Source organism: Saccharomycopsis crataegensis (assembly GCF_037102585.1).
Source record: "Saccharomycopsis crataegensis DNA, jcf7180000000072, whole genome shotgun sequence".
Classification (NCBI taxonomy): domain Eukaryota; kingdom Fungi; phylum Ascomycota; class Saccharomycetes; order Ascoideales; family Saccharomycopsidaceae; genus Saccharomycopsis; species Saccharomycopsis crataegensis.
Genome location: NW_027043819.1, coordinates 450,930 through 468,721, shown reverse-complemented (window position 1 = coordinate 468,721; position 17,792 = coordinate 450,930). Strand labels below are relative to the sequence as shown.

Here is a 17,792-nt window from a genome sequence, read left to right as displayed (position 1 = left end):
TCTAAATAATAATGCAATGGTAGAAACTGGTCCCTCCCCCCCCCCCCTACCGAAAAACCGGCTGCCCAGCAGTGTTACAGCCTGGGATCATGCCACAGCGACAATAACGGTAATATGATAGGCATTATTAAGGGAATTGTCAGCCAATCCTGGAAGAACCGAGCATTCACATGGAAACCCTCCAGTGGGTGCTGATGGCGGTATAATAATTACTGCGATCGCCAACGATACAGCACTAACCCACCGTGGTGGTTATCTTCCCCAACGGCGCAACCACAACAGTGTGAAAAAACTTCAGGAATATTCTCGTGGGAATCGCTGTCTTTGGTATTCCACTGCCAAACCACCCCAAGAAAAGCTCTAAAAAAGAAAAGATACTTGAAGAAAATGGAAAAAAAAGGTTGAATCACCATGGTGGTCAACAGTGATTCAACTGCGAATACGCAGCAGCCCCTTAGAGATCTCCGATCTTTACTCTATTAACCTTAGACGATAATGCTAGTAATATCTTAGCAGTCACATAGAATAATAATAGCCGCTAATTATAGCTCTGGTGACAACAGGATACATAGCATATGGCTCACTAAAAGAAAGGTGATTAGTAGTATAAACTCCTGTGTCATTTCATACCAGACCAAACCCGTGGGAAACTTTAATTCTTTTTTCTTTTTCTGCAAGGCAAAAAAAAAAAAAAAAAATTTGATAACCATGGTGGTTATTGCCATTTAGCGATTATATAACGATCATCAACCCTTCGGTTTTCTTGTACAGTTATCCCCTATTCTAGTTTAAATTCTCTATCAACAACGGTCTCCATTGTCCTCAGATCTACCACTCCTTGGATCTCCTTCATATAATCATATTAATACCCATCATACCCTGCAGCAGGTCAAAAAGAATAAAATCAAAATTATTTACAACATAAATCATGGTCAACTGGGGTTTTAGCGGCGACGTCGATGAAATCTTCCTTACCGACGAAAATGTCTCCGACGCTTTCAAAACTTGTGTCCTCCAAGGCTTCTACGATGCCGGTCCAGCCTTCACTGGGGGAACCGGCACCAGAATCGGTTCGATCTTCGTCATCTTGATCGTCTCAACTTTCGTCACCCTTTTACCATTGCTTTGTAAACGTCATGGTCTCAGAGTCCCTCTTTACTTTTATCTATTTGCCCGTTACTTTGGTGCCGGTGTTATCGTCGCCACTGCGTTTGTTCATCTTATGGACCCTGCTTACGGGGAAATCGGTCCAAACACCTGTGTCGGTGGTTGGGGTAACTGGGCAGTCTATTCTTGGCCTCCAGCTTTGATTCTTGTTTCTGTTTTCTCCATCTTCTTGGTTGAACTTGTGTCTGAAGTTTACGTCGAAAGAAAGTACGGATGTGTTGGTGCTGAACCAAACGTTGAAAAGCTCATCACCGGCCAACCAGAATCTTCCAACGTCCATTCTCACACTCCAAACCACGTTCACGGTGATATTGAAACTGCCAACACCCAAGAAAAAGTCAAGGAAACTAATTTCGATTACGAAGAAGACTCTGTCCAAGAAACTGAAGTTAGTGAAAGTGGTTTCAAGAAACAAATTGCCGCTTTCCTCATGTTGGAATTTGGTGTCATCTTCCACTCCGTCATTATTGGTTTGAATTTGGGTTCTACTGACTACGACGAATTCAAGACTCTTTATATTGTCCTTGTTTTCCATCAATCTTTCGAAGGTTTGGGTATCGGTGCTCGTTTGTCTGCCATTGAATGGCCAAAAGAAAAATCAATTTTCTTGGCTTATGCCCTTTGTATCGCCTATGGTCTTGTCACTCCAATTTCCGTTGCTATTGGTTTGGGGGTTAGAAACAGTTATGCTTCTGATTCTTTCACCGCTTCTATCGTCTCTGGTGTCCTTGATTCTTTGTCTGCTGGTATTTTGATTTACACTGGTTTGGTTGAATTGCTCGCTAGAGATTTCATTTTCAACGATGAAGCTAAACAAGACCTTGTCAAATTATCTTTCAACATTTTCTGTACTCTTTTGGGTGCTTTGCTTATGGCTTTGATTGGTAAATGGGCCTGAGTTTATTTAAAACCAGCACTCTAGTTATTTTTTTGTCATCATTTCTTTTTTCATCAATTCTTTTTCATTGTTATTCTTGATTCTTTCATTTACTTTTGGATTTTCAAACCGTTTATCTAAAAGTCTTTAATACTCATTTATTCTTCTTATTTTTATTCATCATCATCATTCTTTTTTTTTTCCTTTCCAAAGGTTTGATTTTAGTCATTTGAGTTCTTTTTAGTTGCCTCTCCTTGTTCTGTGAAAATTTGTGGTTTTTGTAATTGATATAATAATAAATCATAACTTTAATTAAGTATTTGAATTTCAAGTAGAAAAGTTTTTCGGAACAATAGCTAATGGTCGTATTATATGCATATTTGACTTTGACTTGGCCTAGGCCTAGATTGGCATTGATCCAGATCGAAAATATCAACCAAATGTGAATCAAACCTATTTTCAACTTTAGCTATTTTTACCATTGATTTGTTCCTAATAAATCATAGATGCGTTATAGATCTGCTTATTTAGGCAATATATATATGTGCATACCGATCAAATTAATAAATGGTGGAAAAATTTTACATCAAGCAAGAAAAAAAAAAAATTTACTTAACTTATAATATACTAATCTGAAAAAAAAATCACCAAAAACTTATCCTAAACAATATATATACTTATATATAATCATTGATATTCACTCATGAATTCGTTATGGAATTTTTCCCAAGCATTGATCCATTCAACCCCTGGTGGCAAGAAAGTGGTTCTACAGTGGTAAGTTCCTTCAACTTGACCAAACCCTGAACCTGGCACGGTACAGATCCCGGTGTTTTCCAATAGTTCCAAACAGTACAATTCATCTGGTTGAACCCCCTTTTCTTGAGCTTGGGCAACGAATTTCTCAGGCAAGTGGATTCTTGGGAACAAATACATGGCCCCTTCGGCCTTTTGACATTCAATACCGTTCATCTTGTTGAAAGCATCGGTCATGTACTTGGATCTGTCTTGTAAAGCTTTGAAGATATCACCACGTTGTTGTTGGTCAAGTTCGTAACTGGCATCGCCAACACTTGGAGGGTTGACCATCATTTCCATCACTGCTTGCCCGGTGACCACAGAACACAAGTTAATCGAGACCATTTTCACGAAAATGGCTCTGACTTCATCACTGAACCCAATAAGTTCCATGTACCCTGCTCTTTGACCACATTCCCCAGAAACCCCCTTGGAAGTCGAGTGCAATGATGCTAATTGGACATTACCGTAGAAAGTTGGGTCTTGGGCTTGCAAGTTCTTAAGGACTTTTCTGGTACTGATAAACTTCCCTTCGTAAACATTTTCTTGGTACACTTCGTCGGCAATCACCACGATCCCGTATTTAGCGGCGATGGTCAACAATTCACCAATGGCTTCTTCGCTCAAGATCGCCCCGGTTGGGTTACCTGGGTTAATAAGCACGAGGATCTTGGTCTTGACACCGTTAGCCAATTTTTCCACCACGGATTTTTCGACTTCGGTAGCGTCAATCGACCACCCACTTTGTTCTTTAAGGTAGTATGGCATGGCAGTAGCTCCTAAAAGACTGATCAACGCGGTGTATAATGGGTATTGAGGAATTGGAATCAACACCCCGGATTTTTCCCCGGACAAGCAGGTTTCAAGGATATATTCGACGGCAGCAGAAGCCCCGTTGGTCAAGAAGATATCGTCCTTGCTGGCAGGATAACCATCTCTTTTGGAAATGTATTCAGCAACGCTAGATCTGGCGGATTCCACCCCTTGGGAGTTGGAATAAGCGCCAACCGATTTGGCACTAGCCAAGAATTTACGGGCACGGGCCACAGTATCTGGAGGATAAGCCGCGACCACCGCTTCAATGTCAAGAAGATCAGGGTTTTGGATAAGGGAAGTCACACGACGGTAGAAACTAAGGGGTTTCTGGTCCAATTGTTGAGGGTTCCCGATATTGGCATTGATGATGGCTTTGAAAGGCACCGAAGTTGGATCAGCAGCAAGTTGCTTCTTGAGCTCTTCGGCACGGGTTGGAACTTTCCCACGAACGGCGTACTTGGCCTGGAGGGTCAATGGGTTGATATCACCAAGGGTGAGTTTAGGGGCTGGTGGGGCTGCTGACATTTTCTGACAAAATGTTTTGAACCAAATATTAGACGGACGAATGGTGACGAATTTGATAAAGGTAAAAAGACCAACCGAAAAAGAAAACGCTCTTGGAGACAAAAGCAAATATAAGAAGTACCTTAATCGGAGACGAGTGGATCCAGGGTTTAAATAACCAAAAAGACAGGAAATTACTGGTCGCTTGCCAACGGGGGTCGTTCACCGAACCAAGTATAGTTTTTTTTTTTTTTTTTTTTTTTTTTATGTGTGAAAAATTTTTTTGAGATAACTGACTCATATCGATGATGACTCCTAAAAAAGCACTTATCACCGCAGGATGTCTCGTATCGAATATACTGGGGTATCGTTCCCCGAAGCGATGGTTATTTCGTAGATCATGGTGGATGGGCAGTTGGGTTCATTGCCACCAGTGGTAGGTATCTAATTGTCATTGCTTCTCTAACTGACACTGGTTGTATCAAAAACTGGAATATAAGGGTCGGGTGTCACAAAATAAGGGGTTGATTTTGATAAGTAAATTAGTGATGCATATTAATTTTGATTAGGTTGACCAAGTAATACGTTAATTGTCGTAAGAAGAATTAAAAAATGAGAAAAGTCAAACCATTTTGTATCCAGATAAAATGTGGTTAAAAGAGAATATAAAGATCGGAGATAAAAGAGAGAGAGAGAGAGAGAGAGAGAGAGAGAGAGAGAGAGTGGTGACAGAGATAAGGAAGTAAGTAGTAATATAGTAGTCAGTAATGGCCAAATGAGGGGCTGGAAAGTAAAATATTATAATGATTGTTGGCTGAACAATATATTTATTTAGTAAATAGTAACTTACTATGTCGAATAATTGAACCACCATTTTATATACCATTGGAGGATATCGGTACATTCCATCGATCTGGTAAACACTGGAAAGTGTACAGGCGGGGCACGATACTTCCACAGAATATCAACAAAACATTCAATACCATTTAATTAAACAATAAAAATAGATACAAATGATCCTGTTTATTTAAAAAAAAAAAAAAAAAAAAAAACATTCATGTAAAATAAGTATCATTTCAATAATAAGTGTCATTTTTACTTCGATGCTTAGTAAGTAATACATGCTGCCACTTTGACATCACACCAATCAAAAATATCCCACGAATGATATACATATGATTGGCACATTTACTTGATCTCTATTATTAACAATACCATCTTTCAATGCAAATTAACGAAAATCATTTGAGAAAATTAAGGATATAGTACAACTTTTATTCGATTATGTATGGAAAAACGATGAACAATGAAAGAAAAGGAAGAAAAATGACAAAAGAATATAAGAAGTAGGGAAAAAAAAAAAAAGTATGAAGAAAGTCTACTCAGCCAAATAGTCTTTTCTATTAGCGGTTCTGACAAATCTTCTCAACTTCCATTCAACATCGGCATCCTTGTTCTCCAAAGTACCCAATCTCAACTCGAACAACTTCAATTCGAATCTTGGCCCCACTTCAGCGATTTCCACTCCGTCTCTAGTTCTCACGTACACATGCTGCCTCACACTGATGAAATCCCCATTATTGATGAACGATATCACTCTAGGACTGTCTTTCTTGACTCCTGGAGGGAACAAATGCTTGAGGATTGTCACCACACGTTGACCCAACTTGGTGGTGAAGTTTTCGAAAATCAAATGAGGATGCGCCTCACTCTGGTTCCCAGCATTGAAAATATCGTGTCTTAACACGGCGTTGTGAATGGTGAAACACGCGGTTGGCCCATGGGGTAAATGGGAGATCGTGAGGGAGGTCGGAACCCCACGATGTTCATGCACCACCAAAAGATCGGTGGTCCCACTGGCTTTACAAGCAGTCACAAGATTAGGCATAATATAATTACCACGATTCAATTTCACCGAGGTAGGGAAAAGAAGTTTGATCTCTTTGGAAAACTGGAGCAACCGTGAACTTGGGTCTCTGGAGGTGGTCACTACCACTTTTGGTTCTTGAATCCCACTAAGGGCAGCGTACTCATCATCCACAACGTCCTGAATCGATTCATCGTAAAGATAATCTTTTTGAAGCTTGTCATCCTCGGCCACTTCTTTTGGAAGGGGTTTACCGCTGGCGAGCGCCGCTTTGATTTGTTGACGCTTTTGTTGTAGCGATGATTCCTGAAGCTCTAAAGCTTTACGATAGAGGTATTCTCTTCTTTCACGGGCCTGTCTTCTGATCATATTGGCTATATTATTATTATTATTATTATTATTATTATTGTATATGATTTATATGATGGTTCTTATTATTTGTTAGCGCTAAAAAATTTCACGTTTGAAAAAAATTCTTTCCGGGCGATGAGACACGTGCAGGAAGACCGGATGTCCCGTAACATCTTTTATTATTTATTGACTGTTCTGCCAGTTACTGTTTGTGATTAATTACAATTGTTGATGCAAATGGTGTATATTTTAGCAGCCATCTATTTATATATATTAAAGGAAACCAACTTTCATGGTTTTTGTCGCTATTTTCGCAACTAGTCATCTCCCTCCGTCTTGACCTTCTTGGACTTCTTTTCTCCAGAATCTTCAGAAGATTTTCTCTTCTTGTCTTTCTTTTCCTTCTTTTCTTTCTTTTCCTTCTTAGATTTTTTTTCCTTCTTGGACTTCTTTTCCTTTACTAATTCGACGCCTTCTTCCTCTTTTTTGATTTCTGGGGTGGTTTCTTCTTTTTTTACTTCAGGAACAGATTCTTGCGCTTCTTTTTTGATTGGAACGTTTTCCTCTTCTGATTCTTGTTTAACGTCTTCATTTTCAGATTCTTCTTTTTCAGACTCTTCTTCTGGTATTATTTCTTCTTTTTCTTCTTCCCCTTGCTCTTCCTTGTTCTCTTCTTCTGGCTCATCGTCATCAAACTTTATGTGTTTCCCTGTTGATTCTGATTTGATCTCGTTAGATTCTTTCTTGTGATTCTTTGTGTTATTGTCCTTTCTCTTCTTTGTGAATGCGCTAGTGGCTTCCAAAGTTGGTGGCAACCCACGCAATTCTCTTTGGACTCTTTTAAGTTGTGATATCACTGCAGAGTTGGCAACAGCCACGGTACTCTTGTTTTCTTCGCTATCATTGTTGAAAGCCCCGGATAATACATCATGATCGATCGATTCTTTTTTGGCGAGGAAAGCTCCTAATATTTTTTCTGCTTCAGCGTTGGATACTGGGGAGTCTGCTTGGAGACGCACCACTGTTGGCTTTATCACGGCAGAGAAATTAGATCTTCTTGGTCTGAGAGTGGCCATTATTATTGTTATTATTATTATTATTATTGATAGTTGATATTTGATAGATATATAAATAACCACCAATTTGAATCTGAAATTTTTTTTTCTTTTCTTTGAAGGGCATCGGGCAGGCGGATTACCCTTCCTCCTTTTCTGGTTTTTCTCTGGTTTTTTTTTTTTCTTCTCTTTGACCGAAAAGGTGATATTCCACCAACTGTGCCAGATACATATAACACCATTACATATATCTATACCAAACACTAACCATGTCGTTGTTCTTCTCAGCGTTGAAGTTGTCTATAAGGTACGTATATCGTGTAACCACTGTGATTATTATTATTATCCTTGTTATAGCTTACTTACTAACTATCCATGTCAACAGCCAGGCAGCTCCAAGATCAAATGTCATTTCTAACCGTTCATTGACCACTCTCAGTTCATTCTCCCCATTGCGTTCTTTCCTCAATAATAACAACACTAATGCCACCAGTATAATATCCAGAGTGTCACCAACCACCGTGTTGGGTACTCCAGAACTAGGCGTGTCGTCGTCGTCACCATCATCCATCACCGGGATTTTCCAAAGAAGATGGAAGGCCAGAGGTAACACTTTTCAACCAAGTACATTAAAGAGAAAGAGAAAGTTCGGGTTCATGAGCAGAATGAGTAGCAGACACGGCAGAAAGATTATTGCCAGAAGAAGGGAGAAGGGTAGATGGTATTTGGCCCACTAATCGAAAAAAAAAAAAAAAAAAAAAGAAAATTATAAAAGCAAGGATATTTCCTCTAATAGATATGTGTGTGCTTAGCTTCCCTCGCCAATTGACAAACGTGTAAATATTCGTTCAATATATTATTATTATTATTATTATCATCATCATTATTCTCTGTGAATTTTAGCTGTTGTTGAATCATCTTTGTAGCTTTGTGAAGCACCGCTGGTTGCGAGCCCGCTGGTGCACTGCGACAGAAAGAACGAAAAAAAAAAAAAAAAACCGGTGAAAAATTTCCATCAAATTGAAAACATCCAATTGTAGATTAGGACAGGGGGACAAGATATCCTTATAAAATACAAAATAATATAAATACCAATATGAATAAAAGCAGTATATCAATACTATCACTCAAACCTTTGTCATCAAACTTATTGGGGAGCCGTGGGGCTAAATTCTCTACCTCATCGATAGCTTTGGCCAAGAAGGCCCAGGTCAGCAGAGACCAACTCAAAAAGAACGCTGCCAAAGCGTTAGCCAAAAAAAGAGTCGAAGCTAAACTCCCAGTCGCCAATGATCCATTATATTCTGATATTTCTACCGCATTACGTTACCTCAGGTCTGCAGAAGTAGGAAGATCCGAGACTGCGTCGACCATCACCGTCAGCTCGAACATCGTGGGGGATAAAGGTGCTCCACCACTCACTGGGGCCATCAGTTTCCCTAAACCTTTGAAAGAAGTTAGAGTGTTGGTGTTCACTGAAGATGCTGTCCAAGCAAAAGTTGCCCAAGATTTGGGGGCTGCGTTAGTGGGGGGTCAAGAATTGGTCGAACAGATCAAAGAGGGCAAACTTGGGTTAAATTTCAACAAGGCCTTTGCCACCCCAGATATGCAAGGTCAATTAGCCCCTCTCGCGAGAACTTTGGGTCCAAAAGGTTTAATGCCAAATGCCAAAAAGGGAACCATGGCAACCGATTTGGAATCAGTATTGAAAGGTGCGGTAGGAACCATGCCATTCAAACAGAAGTCAGGCTTGTTGAGCATTGCTGTGGGGAGAACCAGCTTCAGTGATGTAGAAATCATCAAGAACATCATGGCTGCCTCAGAAGCCGTCAAGACCGCCACTACCACTATCAAGTCAAAGAGACCACCAATCATTGGTCATACTACCATCACTTCCACCAATGGTCCAGCGTTCAAGATTGACTTTTAAGTTTTGTTATAGTGAAATATATTTTGTGTAAATAGGATTATGAAATATCATCTTTCTTCTGTTGGAGTACATGTGTAAGTTCTTTTGTTTCTTTTGCATGATGGTAAGTGGGTATGTGTAAGTTTGTTTTTCTTCTGCATGATGGTATTTAATGGGTCCATTTAACTGGGGTTTATTTTACAAGAGTTTACAGGTTTGTGAAAGAAAAAAAGGTATGCCATTTGCAAATTATGATTGAACGTATTTTATAATTTGAAAAATTTTTGATCCCAAAACATACAAAAGACAATAGCTTTATCAAAAAAATTAAAACGTTTTCTCTGTTATTTTTTAATTAATAAACATTTTCATTGTCCCCCATCAATATAATTATTCGAATTACTATCAACATTTTCGTCATTACCACTACCACCATTACTCTCCTTGCCATTATTACTGCCATTACCCCCAGTATGGCCATCACCTCCGTGCTTCTTTGGTTTAACAATCAAAATCATTAGTAATGCACATACCACCAACACCAACAAGAAGATCACTTTACACTTGTTATTTTGCTTCTGGTACTCGGTGGCCTTTGTTAATTCCTTATTAGCCAGCCTAAGGTCTACCTTGGTGTTTTCCAAATTGTAATCTATTCTATCCAATATGGTTCCTTGCTCAATCACCATGGTCTGCATCTCTTTGAATATCGCCGATACTTCCAACACCCCTTTGGCGATTTTATTAATTTCTTGTTCTCTTTGGCGCACCAATGAATCAAGCTGGTTGGACTGTTGCAAATGGCTTTGGGTCTGAAGTAAAGCGTCTCGCGAGTATTGTTCGACTTCGGCGGTTTCCAACTCCTCAAGTACTGGATCAAACTCATTGGCCAATGTCGATTGACTCTTATTAGTGGTGATCGGCTCGAAATCATCCTCTTTCAAAAATTTAATGTAATTATTCTGGATTTTCCGGAAATTCAGCGACGCTTGCTGAATTTTCAACGCGTAATTCTTTTTGATGTTATCCAACATAATCACCTCACTCTTGTTTTTAAAACTATTTTCCGCGGTCTTGCGTTTCCTAATATTATCTAATCTCTTCACTAAAGCAAAACAACTTTGGAATTTCGAAGTTATGAAATAATTCAACTTCTCAATCTCTTCCTCATCGACACTCCGATCGTTGAAGCCCGGCAATAAGTTCTTCTTGTACAATTTCGTTAATGTCCCAGTCTTTTGGTCAATTTCTTGTAATAACGAATCGATCTCATCAGCAATATCGATAAAAACCGGAGGTAGGGCACTGCTGCTGCTGCTGCTACCACCACCCATTTCTCCATCATTGAGATTCAAATCATCGAATTCCCCAGTATCATCATGGATATTTGTAGGTCCTTCATTATCATCATCAGATATCTCGAAGTCCGCGAATTCGTCTTGTTGTTCCGGCAGGATCAATCCTTGTTCTTCTTCGGGCAAAAGATCGAATCTGGTCTTCTTGGTGTGCGACTTGGTTTTTTTATATTTCTTGTCAAATGAATGATGGGGAAAAGTACGACGGTACGATATGAATAAATTGGTTCTATCCCTAAACATTTGGAAAGGTTTTTGGTTGTTGTTTTTTTTTTTTCAAATTGACAAAGAGGAAGTATATAAAAAAATTGTAAGATTATAAGATCATGATACATAAGCAGAGATGCTATCCCCCAATTTTTGTTTTTCCTGTCAATTGAGTTTTTTCATCCAGCTAAGCACACCGGAAATGACCCCATACCGACTGCCCGGTAACCAACAACAAATATTCGATAATTCATGCTAATAAAAGAAAGATTAATCTTGAGGGGAGAAAGGGTGGGGTGATGTCTTTTTCTTATAAGGAATTCATATCTATATCCTACTTTGATTGATTTCCATTGTATTCATGAGATGGTTTTGCGTTTTTGTAGATTTTAATCTTGGAGATTGCTCTTCTTTTCTGGTTTAGCAATTGCTACAAATCAAAGACTTTCTTTCGATGGTTCAAGAAGGAAAAGCCTCCTTTTTGAAAAATCCAATCTCTTTATATACGAGAATGCTATCTAACTGATGAATGTTCACAACCGTTGATATGTAATAATGATAATAGTAGAGAAAATGAATAATAGTACTCCTAATGGTTGTAGTAGTCTATTGGTATGTCTGACGACTATGAATTGTGTAATTCTCACTGTATAAAGTGATAGAATATATATCATGAATTTTATGCTAACTGTTGACAATCTTAGCTTGAGAAATATTACATTTTTGTCTCCTCGCTGATCAGAAAGACGAAAAGGTTATCTATCACCACGGGTAATTTGGAACGCGTCAGCAAACAGCATAATGAGAATAATGATGGCATAAAGTAATGCAACAATAAGTTCATATTACTTAAAATCTCTCCATCAAAAAACCTCACTGCAAAATCGTGCAAGAACTACTATTCAATAAGCAAGCTAATATTGTTTCTTTGACAATCTACCAAAGTTCAGCCATGAAGGTCACCTATGAAACGAGAAATACATTGGAGAATGGATATGAACCTTGTTGATATGAACTAAGTCTCTCATATATCTAAATATTTAACATATTATGAAAAATTTAATATGGATATACTAGATAATGATATATTCAGATCCATTTACAATCTTCTGGTTAACCAACGTTTAAACCAACGTTCCACTGGGCAATTGAGGTTGATAGATCCACAAGATCTTCATGAGCTTACAACTGCAATTTCGAGCTTAAAAATTAATCACATTTCGAATAATGGCAGGTTTAACAGTATAAACAGGACAAAAGGAAGATTTAAATGTCATTTATGTGATCTTTATGACCATTTCTCAAAAGATTGCCGTTACAGTAACAATTGTAGAAAGAATAAAAAGATTTACAAATCATCCAACATTCAGAATAAATATAAACTGATTAAAATAGAAAACAAAAATATGATAACAAAATAAAACAATTGGAAATGCGAGACACAGAGAACTTTTTCTTTACAATAGTGGAGCTGATGTTCACGTCATTGGTGCCAGAATTATTAAACGTAAAAAAAACAAAAAAACGATTTGAGATTGAATTATATTGAGAATTTTCAATCAAGTCCTGCAAAATTTGGTGATTGCAATGAGCGAGCACTTTTTAGTTTTGTCAATATGTGGTCATATTTTTGATTTTTGCAATCAGATTACAGAAGGTCATACTTTGAATAAGACGGAAATAAATATATTATGATGGAATGGAAGTGCAAAAATTCTATCATAATACGGTTCGTTTCAAATGTTTCTGTCAAAGTTTGCTTTCATGATCGGTTTCGAGCCTCTTAAAATAACAGACAAACAAATAAACAAATATCGTATAGAAGGAATACCCATAATGAAATTTCATTAGACGAAGAGGAATCCAGAGTTAATTATTATGATTTGGTGTCGTCAATAGTGTGTCCATTGGTTTTCTATTTTTTTTGAATACTCCTTCAAGATTGGATCTACAAGGTGGTTTCATATATAGACATCCAGGGTTTTGTAAAAGTTTTGACAATACTACATTCCCCATTTAAATCCATCTACCCTTTAGTTATACCATGCGAATGTGAGAAGACTCGAAAAGAAATCCTGGATGTTTGATAGAAGTCGTCATTCTCACCCCCCCCCGTACTGTTTCTAAACGCAGGGTGATTGTTTTTTTTTTTTTTTGAACATGAGAGATCCGTGATTGTGGGCTGAGAAGTGACAGACAGACCTCTCCGATTCGGAGGGAGTCAGCTTGGTATCACTGTTATGGTATCAAAACCTCATAACCACAATCGTCTGATCAAAGATGACCTAGCGAGTGCACTTGTAATTACAAACAGAAAATACGACTCTTCCCCCCTCACCTGCTGAGCAAATTAATTTTTGCTGGGGTTACTTACAGTCTCCATATAGTTGGATATAGCGATAAATTGCAATTTTTTTGCAGAATTTTTTTTTTTTTTTTTTAAAGAAAAGACTTCAATAATAATACATGGAATAGGATTTTCGGTGGAAATAGGGATATGATTTTCAAAAGCCCTGGTAAATATATATATATATATATATATTACTGCGCAAATTATCCAATGATGCATGATGAGCTACCAGGATTAAAGAAGGATAATTTAACCCCTGGAAGTGTAAGGTTTATGGCCAAAAACGATGGATATGAAAATATATTTTTAGAAAAGCTAATTGGCAAATGCTAATGTAGAAGAAGAGACTTTTTTATTAGAAAAGAGAGAGAACGCGTGGGAGAGAAAGAAAATTCAAAATCTTTGTCGGTTTTTATTTAGTATAATGAGCAGCAGTATCCAAAATCGTTCAGTATCCAGGCTGAGTCTCCCACCTACTCCCCAACATTAATTTTTTTTTTTTTTTCCACTGTTGTTATTACGTATTCAATTGGAAGAGTACGCATATTCTAGAAGCATAACCGCGGCGTATTTCGGTGTAATTATAATGTCCACGGTTAAATTCAATTTTGCTGCCTAATAAGGCAGCCATATCGATACATCCTATCCTGATATATACCAAGGTTCAGAAGAGCGACACAAAAAGTGGAATCCATACAGAAAGAAAAAAAAAAAAGGATTGCTAATGTAGATCTAGTAATTACTGGGTTAAAAGAAACCAAGAAGCTATCCAACCCACCAGGTGGCTCCAAATAAACTGTAGCTACTAACTACACCTACACATTCCAAGAATAATTTTGAAGCTTTTGTTCTCCATTGCAATTGTCTCGTTTCAGTTTACGGTTGTCCATCTATCTCGCTTTTCCACTCAATTGGGAAAGTTTATTTTATTTATAGTGAAGTAAGTAAGTAAAGTAGTATGGGTAACTAATTAATTAGCATCAGCACACACTACTCAATAATTGGTGAGATCAGGTGAAAATCCAATAATCTTCTGTATAAACTCATTTCAAATACCTACCAATTACAGCCTTGTTGCTGCGATCTTCAAAGTAGCAGTGTTAGGAGATAGAAGATACACAATCATTCGTTATTATTACTTTGTTAGCGGGTAATCAACCAACCTTCCTGCATGATCGCGTCCATGTATGTACTTAAATGTATACTGACGTGTACGTGGGGGGTGCCAACCGAGATTTCTGCTAACTTTATTTTTCAGATCACTGGCAAAGTACAACAAAAAGTGGGTAGTGATGATGATTTCTATATTTCATTTCATTAACTTTCATGAGTTGGCTGAGCAATAAACTAAAAATAAAAAAAATAAATAAATAAATAAATAAATAAAGATAATAGCAATTTAAGCAAATTGGTAATTATAACAATAATGATGAATATTAGAGAGAGCTGTTGCAAGAAAGAAGAATAAATAAGATAATAATCTGACCATTAAAAAATAAGAGTTGAACCGAAATATGAAGGTATTAAAGAGTAAAAAATTAGTAATTAAATAAATTTGAAAAACAGAAGAATAATGAATAATCACGATATCAAACCGGCGATATAATTGGGAGGAAGAGCATAACAGGAGTAATATTGATTGTAAACAGGAAAAAAGCAAACAAACCGTATTCAATTGTTGACCATCATCATTGAAGATTCTAATGCTTTAGAGATTTGTTCATTCATGTTGGCGAAGTTTGACGCTTGATCTTGGATCGTATCCACCACAAAATCACCATCATCAATAAACACTTCGTACTCATTATTATTGTTTTGTGAAAAGTTAATTGGCGATTGGGGCATCTCCTCAAACAAGTTAGTATCGTATTCTAAATCCTCATACTGCAATTGTGTTGTTGTTGCTGCTGCTGATTCTTGTGATACCTGCTCATCATTGACGATTTCAAAGTCGTTGACAGGATTTGCCATCATCAATTTTTTGTAATGGTATTGTTCGCAATCATCGCCGCACACTAGCCCATCATCATTATGAGCTTGTAAGTTTTTCCAGAAATCATCGACATTGTGAACGTAACTGATGTTTTCGATGTGCTGTCTGGTTTCTTGGTTGTCACAGATCAAAAAACTTGGGTTCAAGTAGTTGACAAAGTGTTGTGGGTTGCCGACTTTGAAACTATTAGGATGATATTGTAACCAATCTTGTAGCTTTGAACAATTGGAGGGGGCGGTTGAGGAGGCAGAAGTGAAGAAATCAAGGTTATTTTTTGTAAGGGTTGGGGCGATGGCGGAGAATAGAGGGGCGTTAGATGATTGATAAGATGAGCATGAGGAGATGTTTGAGTAGACTGGGCTGATTAGAGGGTCATATTGGTTCTGTTGCTGGGTTTTCAAGATTAGTGAAGAGATATGGTCGATGGTCAAAGGATCGAATTTTTTTGGAACAGTGTTGGTTTGGATTTTTTGGAGGTTTCTTGGTTTACTGATTTTGAAAGCTGAAGGGGCTGTTGTTGTTGTTGTTGTTGTTGTTGTTGTTTTTGTTGTTGCTGTTGTTGTAATTGTGAGAGTGGTAGCCATGGTTTTGATATTTGTGTGAGATGTGGTGTAGTAGCAGGGGGACAAATGTTAATTTAATCCAGAAGGGGATGTGATATATATATATATATATAGACAACATGTATTGAGTGTTGATTGTCGCCAATTTGTGTTGGTATGCCATCGTGCATACAGCATGGTTTATTTCGGTGTTCTTGTGCATTAGGGTGCATTAGCATTCCACAAACGCCTTTGAAACATTTTTGTTGTACAAAACCACCCCGATTGGAATTCCTGGTGCAAAGTATCCTGCAAAGCCTTGAATGCTCGTCATAAGGGTCTGATTATTATAGGTAGGGGAATTGATGAGGCATAAACCATGAATATCCAGGAATTGGGGAATTTCCCAGTCTATTATTATTATCATTGTTGTTGTCGTAAGCGTATTGGTGTGTCTATTATTATTACTATTAGTATTACTATTATGATACTGCTTTGTCGTTCATGATGTAACACTTGTTAGATCAGAATGCTACTTCTGTTTTGTCTCACAACATTTTGAAACGTTGGGTACTCTTACCTCAATTTAAATTGATTCGAATATGCTGCGGTCACCCTGTTCCATCTTAAAACATTGGTTAATAGTCGTCCTATGACAAGAATAACAATAATAATAAATTAACTACAGATCATTGCACATTATCACACACTCGCTCCCTATCACCTAAGTCCATGGTATATATTCCCAAACATTCGAATTTCAAAGATCCTCATCCAAAACATGCTTAATATTCTGTCACAGACAAATTCTCCGCAAAACGTAGCTAAAAATTTATGGATTCCCTTTACACATAATAGAGAACAATAGCAAGAAAAAAAAAAAGTACAGAATGACAATAACAGAACCATGAAACAATAAGAGAAATAAATAACAATTATATAGACAGTTTCACAATAACCACTGGATACCCAGGTCAAGACCAGGGCTCAAAGTACGAGATCTGCAAGAAGAATAAAGGAAGAAAATTTTTGGTTGCAATCCTTTCATCTCATCGCATCTCTTTTACTAAAACAATAGATCATAGATTAAAAAATATAGCCATGGCCCAAGGGAATTTAAAGCTCAGTAAAAAGAAATCCAGTGGTAGAGTCACCAAACACCAAAAGAACCCAAAGAAAGCTGCTCCTAAAATCTTCAAGTCGAAAAAGGGTGGGATCAGTGAAAAATTGTTGAAACAACAAAGTAGCACAATTCTGTCAAGTACCGAAAGATTGATTGCCTCAAGAGTCGGTCACTTAGAACTAATTAAAGGTTCCAGAAGAGAAATCGAAAAGAAACAAAAGGAAAAAGAAGACAAGAAGAAGAAATAGCCCAGCTTTTGAATTTTCTTATCTTTTCTTTCTGCTTTTTTTTTTTTTTTTTCTTTAAATTGTTTTCTATGAGCATTTGTGTTTCCCATTTTTTTTTTTTTTTTTCTAAATAGAACTTGGTGTTTGTTTTATTGGTGTACTTTTATTATTTTTTACTTTTTTATTTTCATCTGTTCACTTTGCATCTTCAATCATAATGTCCTCAAATTCCAATGATAATTTTCAGAGCACTTCCCAAAATGATGAGCAGAAGAAATTGAAATCTTGGTTGCAATTTCATGACAATATCGACATTCAAACAAAAGAAATACTTGGAAAGTCAACAAGATCACGATTAATAAGGGCAAGAAGTTTGCAACAAAAATATAGTGAAGAATCAAACTTAGACACTCTTCCCACTGGGAAACATAAAAAAGTTGCTATGTCCTCTTCCTTTTGTCCAAAAACAACCTGTGACGGCTCAAAATTGGAAGTTAATGATTTCCGTTATGATCCACTTAAGTTCCACTATTATAACCAAGTGACTCAAAAATTCAAAAACCAGGATACTACACTTCATAGTGGTGAAGATTGCAATGAGATCGACCTCTTCGAAGTAAGACCCTCAATTGGCAAGTTCAACTAGTTGAT

At 37.3% G+C, this 17,792-nt stretch overlaps 10 protein-coding genes across 10 annotated transcripts; 5 read left to right on the top strand and 5 right to left on the bottom strand. All coding sequences in view use genetic code 12, as the record gives it.

Moving 5' to 3' along the window:
- Positions 1-928: 928 nt before the first annotated feature.
- Positions 929-2,065, top strand: ZRT1 (high-affinity Zn(2+) transporter ZRT1; the record flags this gene model as incomplete). The annotated part of the gene is made up of 1 exon (XM_064993804.1): positions 929-2,065. One exon carries the CDS (start codon positions 929-931, stop codon positions 2,063-2,065), a length of 1,137 nt encoding a protein of 378 aa, XP_064849876.1.
- Positions 2,066-2,731: 666 nt separating this feature from the next.
- On the bottom strand, positions 2,732-4,183 carry DASC09_002000 (alanine transaminase; the record flags this gene model as incomplete). Its single annotated transcript, XM_064993803.1, has 1 exon — positions 2,732-4,183. The coding sequence occupies one exon, from the start codon at positions 4,181-4,183 to the stop codon at positions 2,732-2,734; it is 1,452 nt and encodes a 483-aa protein (XP_064849875.1).
- A 1,357-nt stretch (positions 4,184-5,540) lies between these two features.
- Positions 5,541-6,398, bottom strand: IMP4 (snoRNA-binding rRNA-processing protein IMP4; the record flags this gene model as incomplete). The annotated part of the gene is made up of 1 exon (XM_064993802.1): positions 5,541-6,398. The coding sequence occupies one exon, from the start codon at positions 6,396-6,398 to the stop codon at positions 5,541-5,543; it is 858 nt and encodes a 285-aa protein (XP_064849874.1).
- Positions 6,399-6,697: 299 nt separating this feature from the next.
- Positions 6,698-7,456, bottom strand: DASC09_001980 (uncharacterized protein; the record flags this gene model as incomplete). The annotated part of the gene is made up of 1 exon (XM_064993801.1): positions 6,698-7,456. One exon carries the CDS (start codon positions 7,454-7,456, stop codon positions 6,698-6,700), a length of 759 nt encoding a protein of 252 aa, XP_064849873.1.
- Positions 7,457-7,704: 248 nt separating this feature from the next.
- Positions 7,705-8,172, top strand: MRX14 (mitochondrial 54S ribosomal protein bL34m MRX14; the record flags this gene model as incomplete). The annotated part of the gene is made up of 2 exons (XM_064993800.1): positions 7,705-7,742; positions 7,821-8,172. The coding sequence occupies 2 exons, from the start codon at positions 7,705-7,707 to the stop codon at positions 8,170-8,172; spliced, it is 390 nt and encodes a 129-aa protein (XP_064849872.1).
- Positions 8,173-8,531: 359 nt separating this feature from the next.
- MRPL1 (mitochondrial 54S ribosomal protein uL1m MRPL1) lies at positions 8,532-9,365 on the top strand (the record flags this gene model as incomplete). Its single annotated transcript, XM_064993799.1, has 1 exon — positions 8,532-9,365. The coding sequence occupies one exon, from the start codon at positions 8,532-8,534 to the stop codon at positions 9,363-9,365; it is 834 nt and encodes a 277-aa protein (XP_064849871.1).
- A 347-nt stretch (positions 9,366-9,712) lies between these two features.
- On the bottom strand, positions 9,713-10,942 carry TLG2 (t-SNARE syntaxin TLG2; the record flags this gene model as incomplete). The annotated part of the gene is made up of 1 exon (XM_064993798.1): positions 9,713-10,942. The coding sequence occupies one exon, from the start codon at positions 10,940-10,942 to the stop codon at positions 9,713-9,715; it is 1,230 nt and encodes a 409-aa protein (XP_064849870.1).
- Positions 10,943-14,927: 3,985 nt separating this feature from the next.
- On the bottom strand, positions 14,928-15,833 carry DASC09_001940 (uncharacterized protein; the record flags this gene model as incomplete). Its single annotated transcript, XM_064993797.1, has 1 exon — positions 14,928-15,833. One exon carries the CDS (start codon positions 15,831-15,833, stop codon positions 14,928-14,930), a length of 906 nt encoding a protein of 301 aa, XP_064849869.1.
- A 1,059-nt stretch (positions 15,834-16,892) lies between these two features.
- Positions 16,893-17,162, top strand: DASC09_001930 (uncharacterized protein; the record flags this gene model as incomplete). The annotated part of the gene is made up of 1 exon (XM_064993796.1): positions 16,893-17,162. One exon carries the CDS (start codon positions 16,893-16,895, stop codon positions 17,160-17,162), a length of 270 nt encoding a protein of 89 aa, XP_064849868.1.
- Positions 17,163-17,358: 196 nt separating this feature from the next.
- Positions 17,359-17,787, top strand: DASC09_001920 (uncharacterized protein; the record flags this gene model as incomplete). Its single annotated transcript, XM_064993795.1, has 1 exon — positions 17,359-17,787. One exon carries the CDS (start codon positions 17,359-17,361, stop codon positions 17,785-17,787), a length of 429 nt encoding a protein of 142 aa, XP_064849867.1.
- Positions 17,788-17,792: the final 5 nt, after the last annotated feature.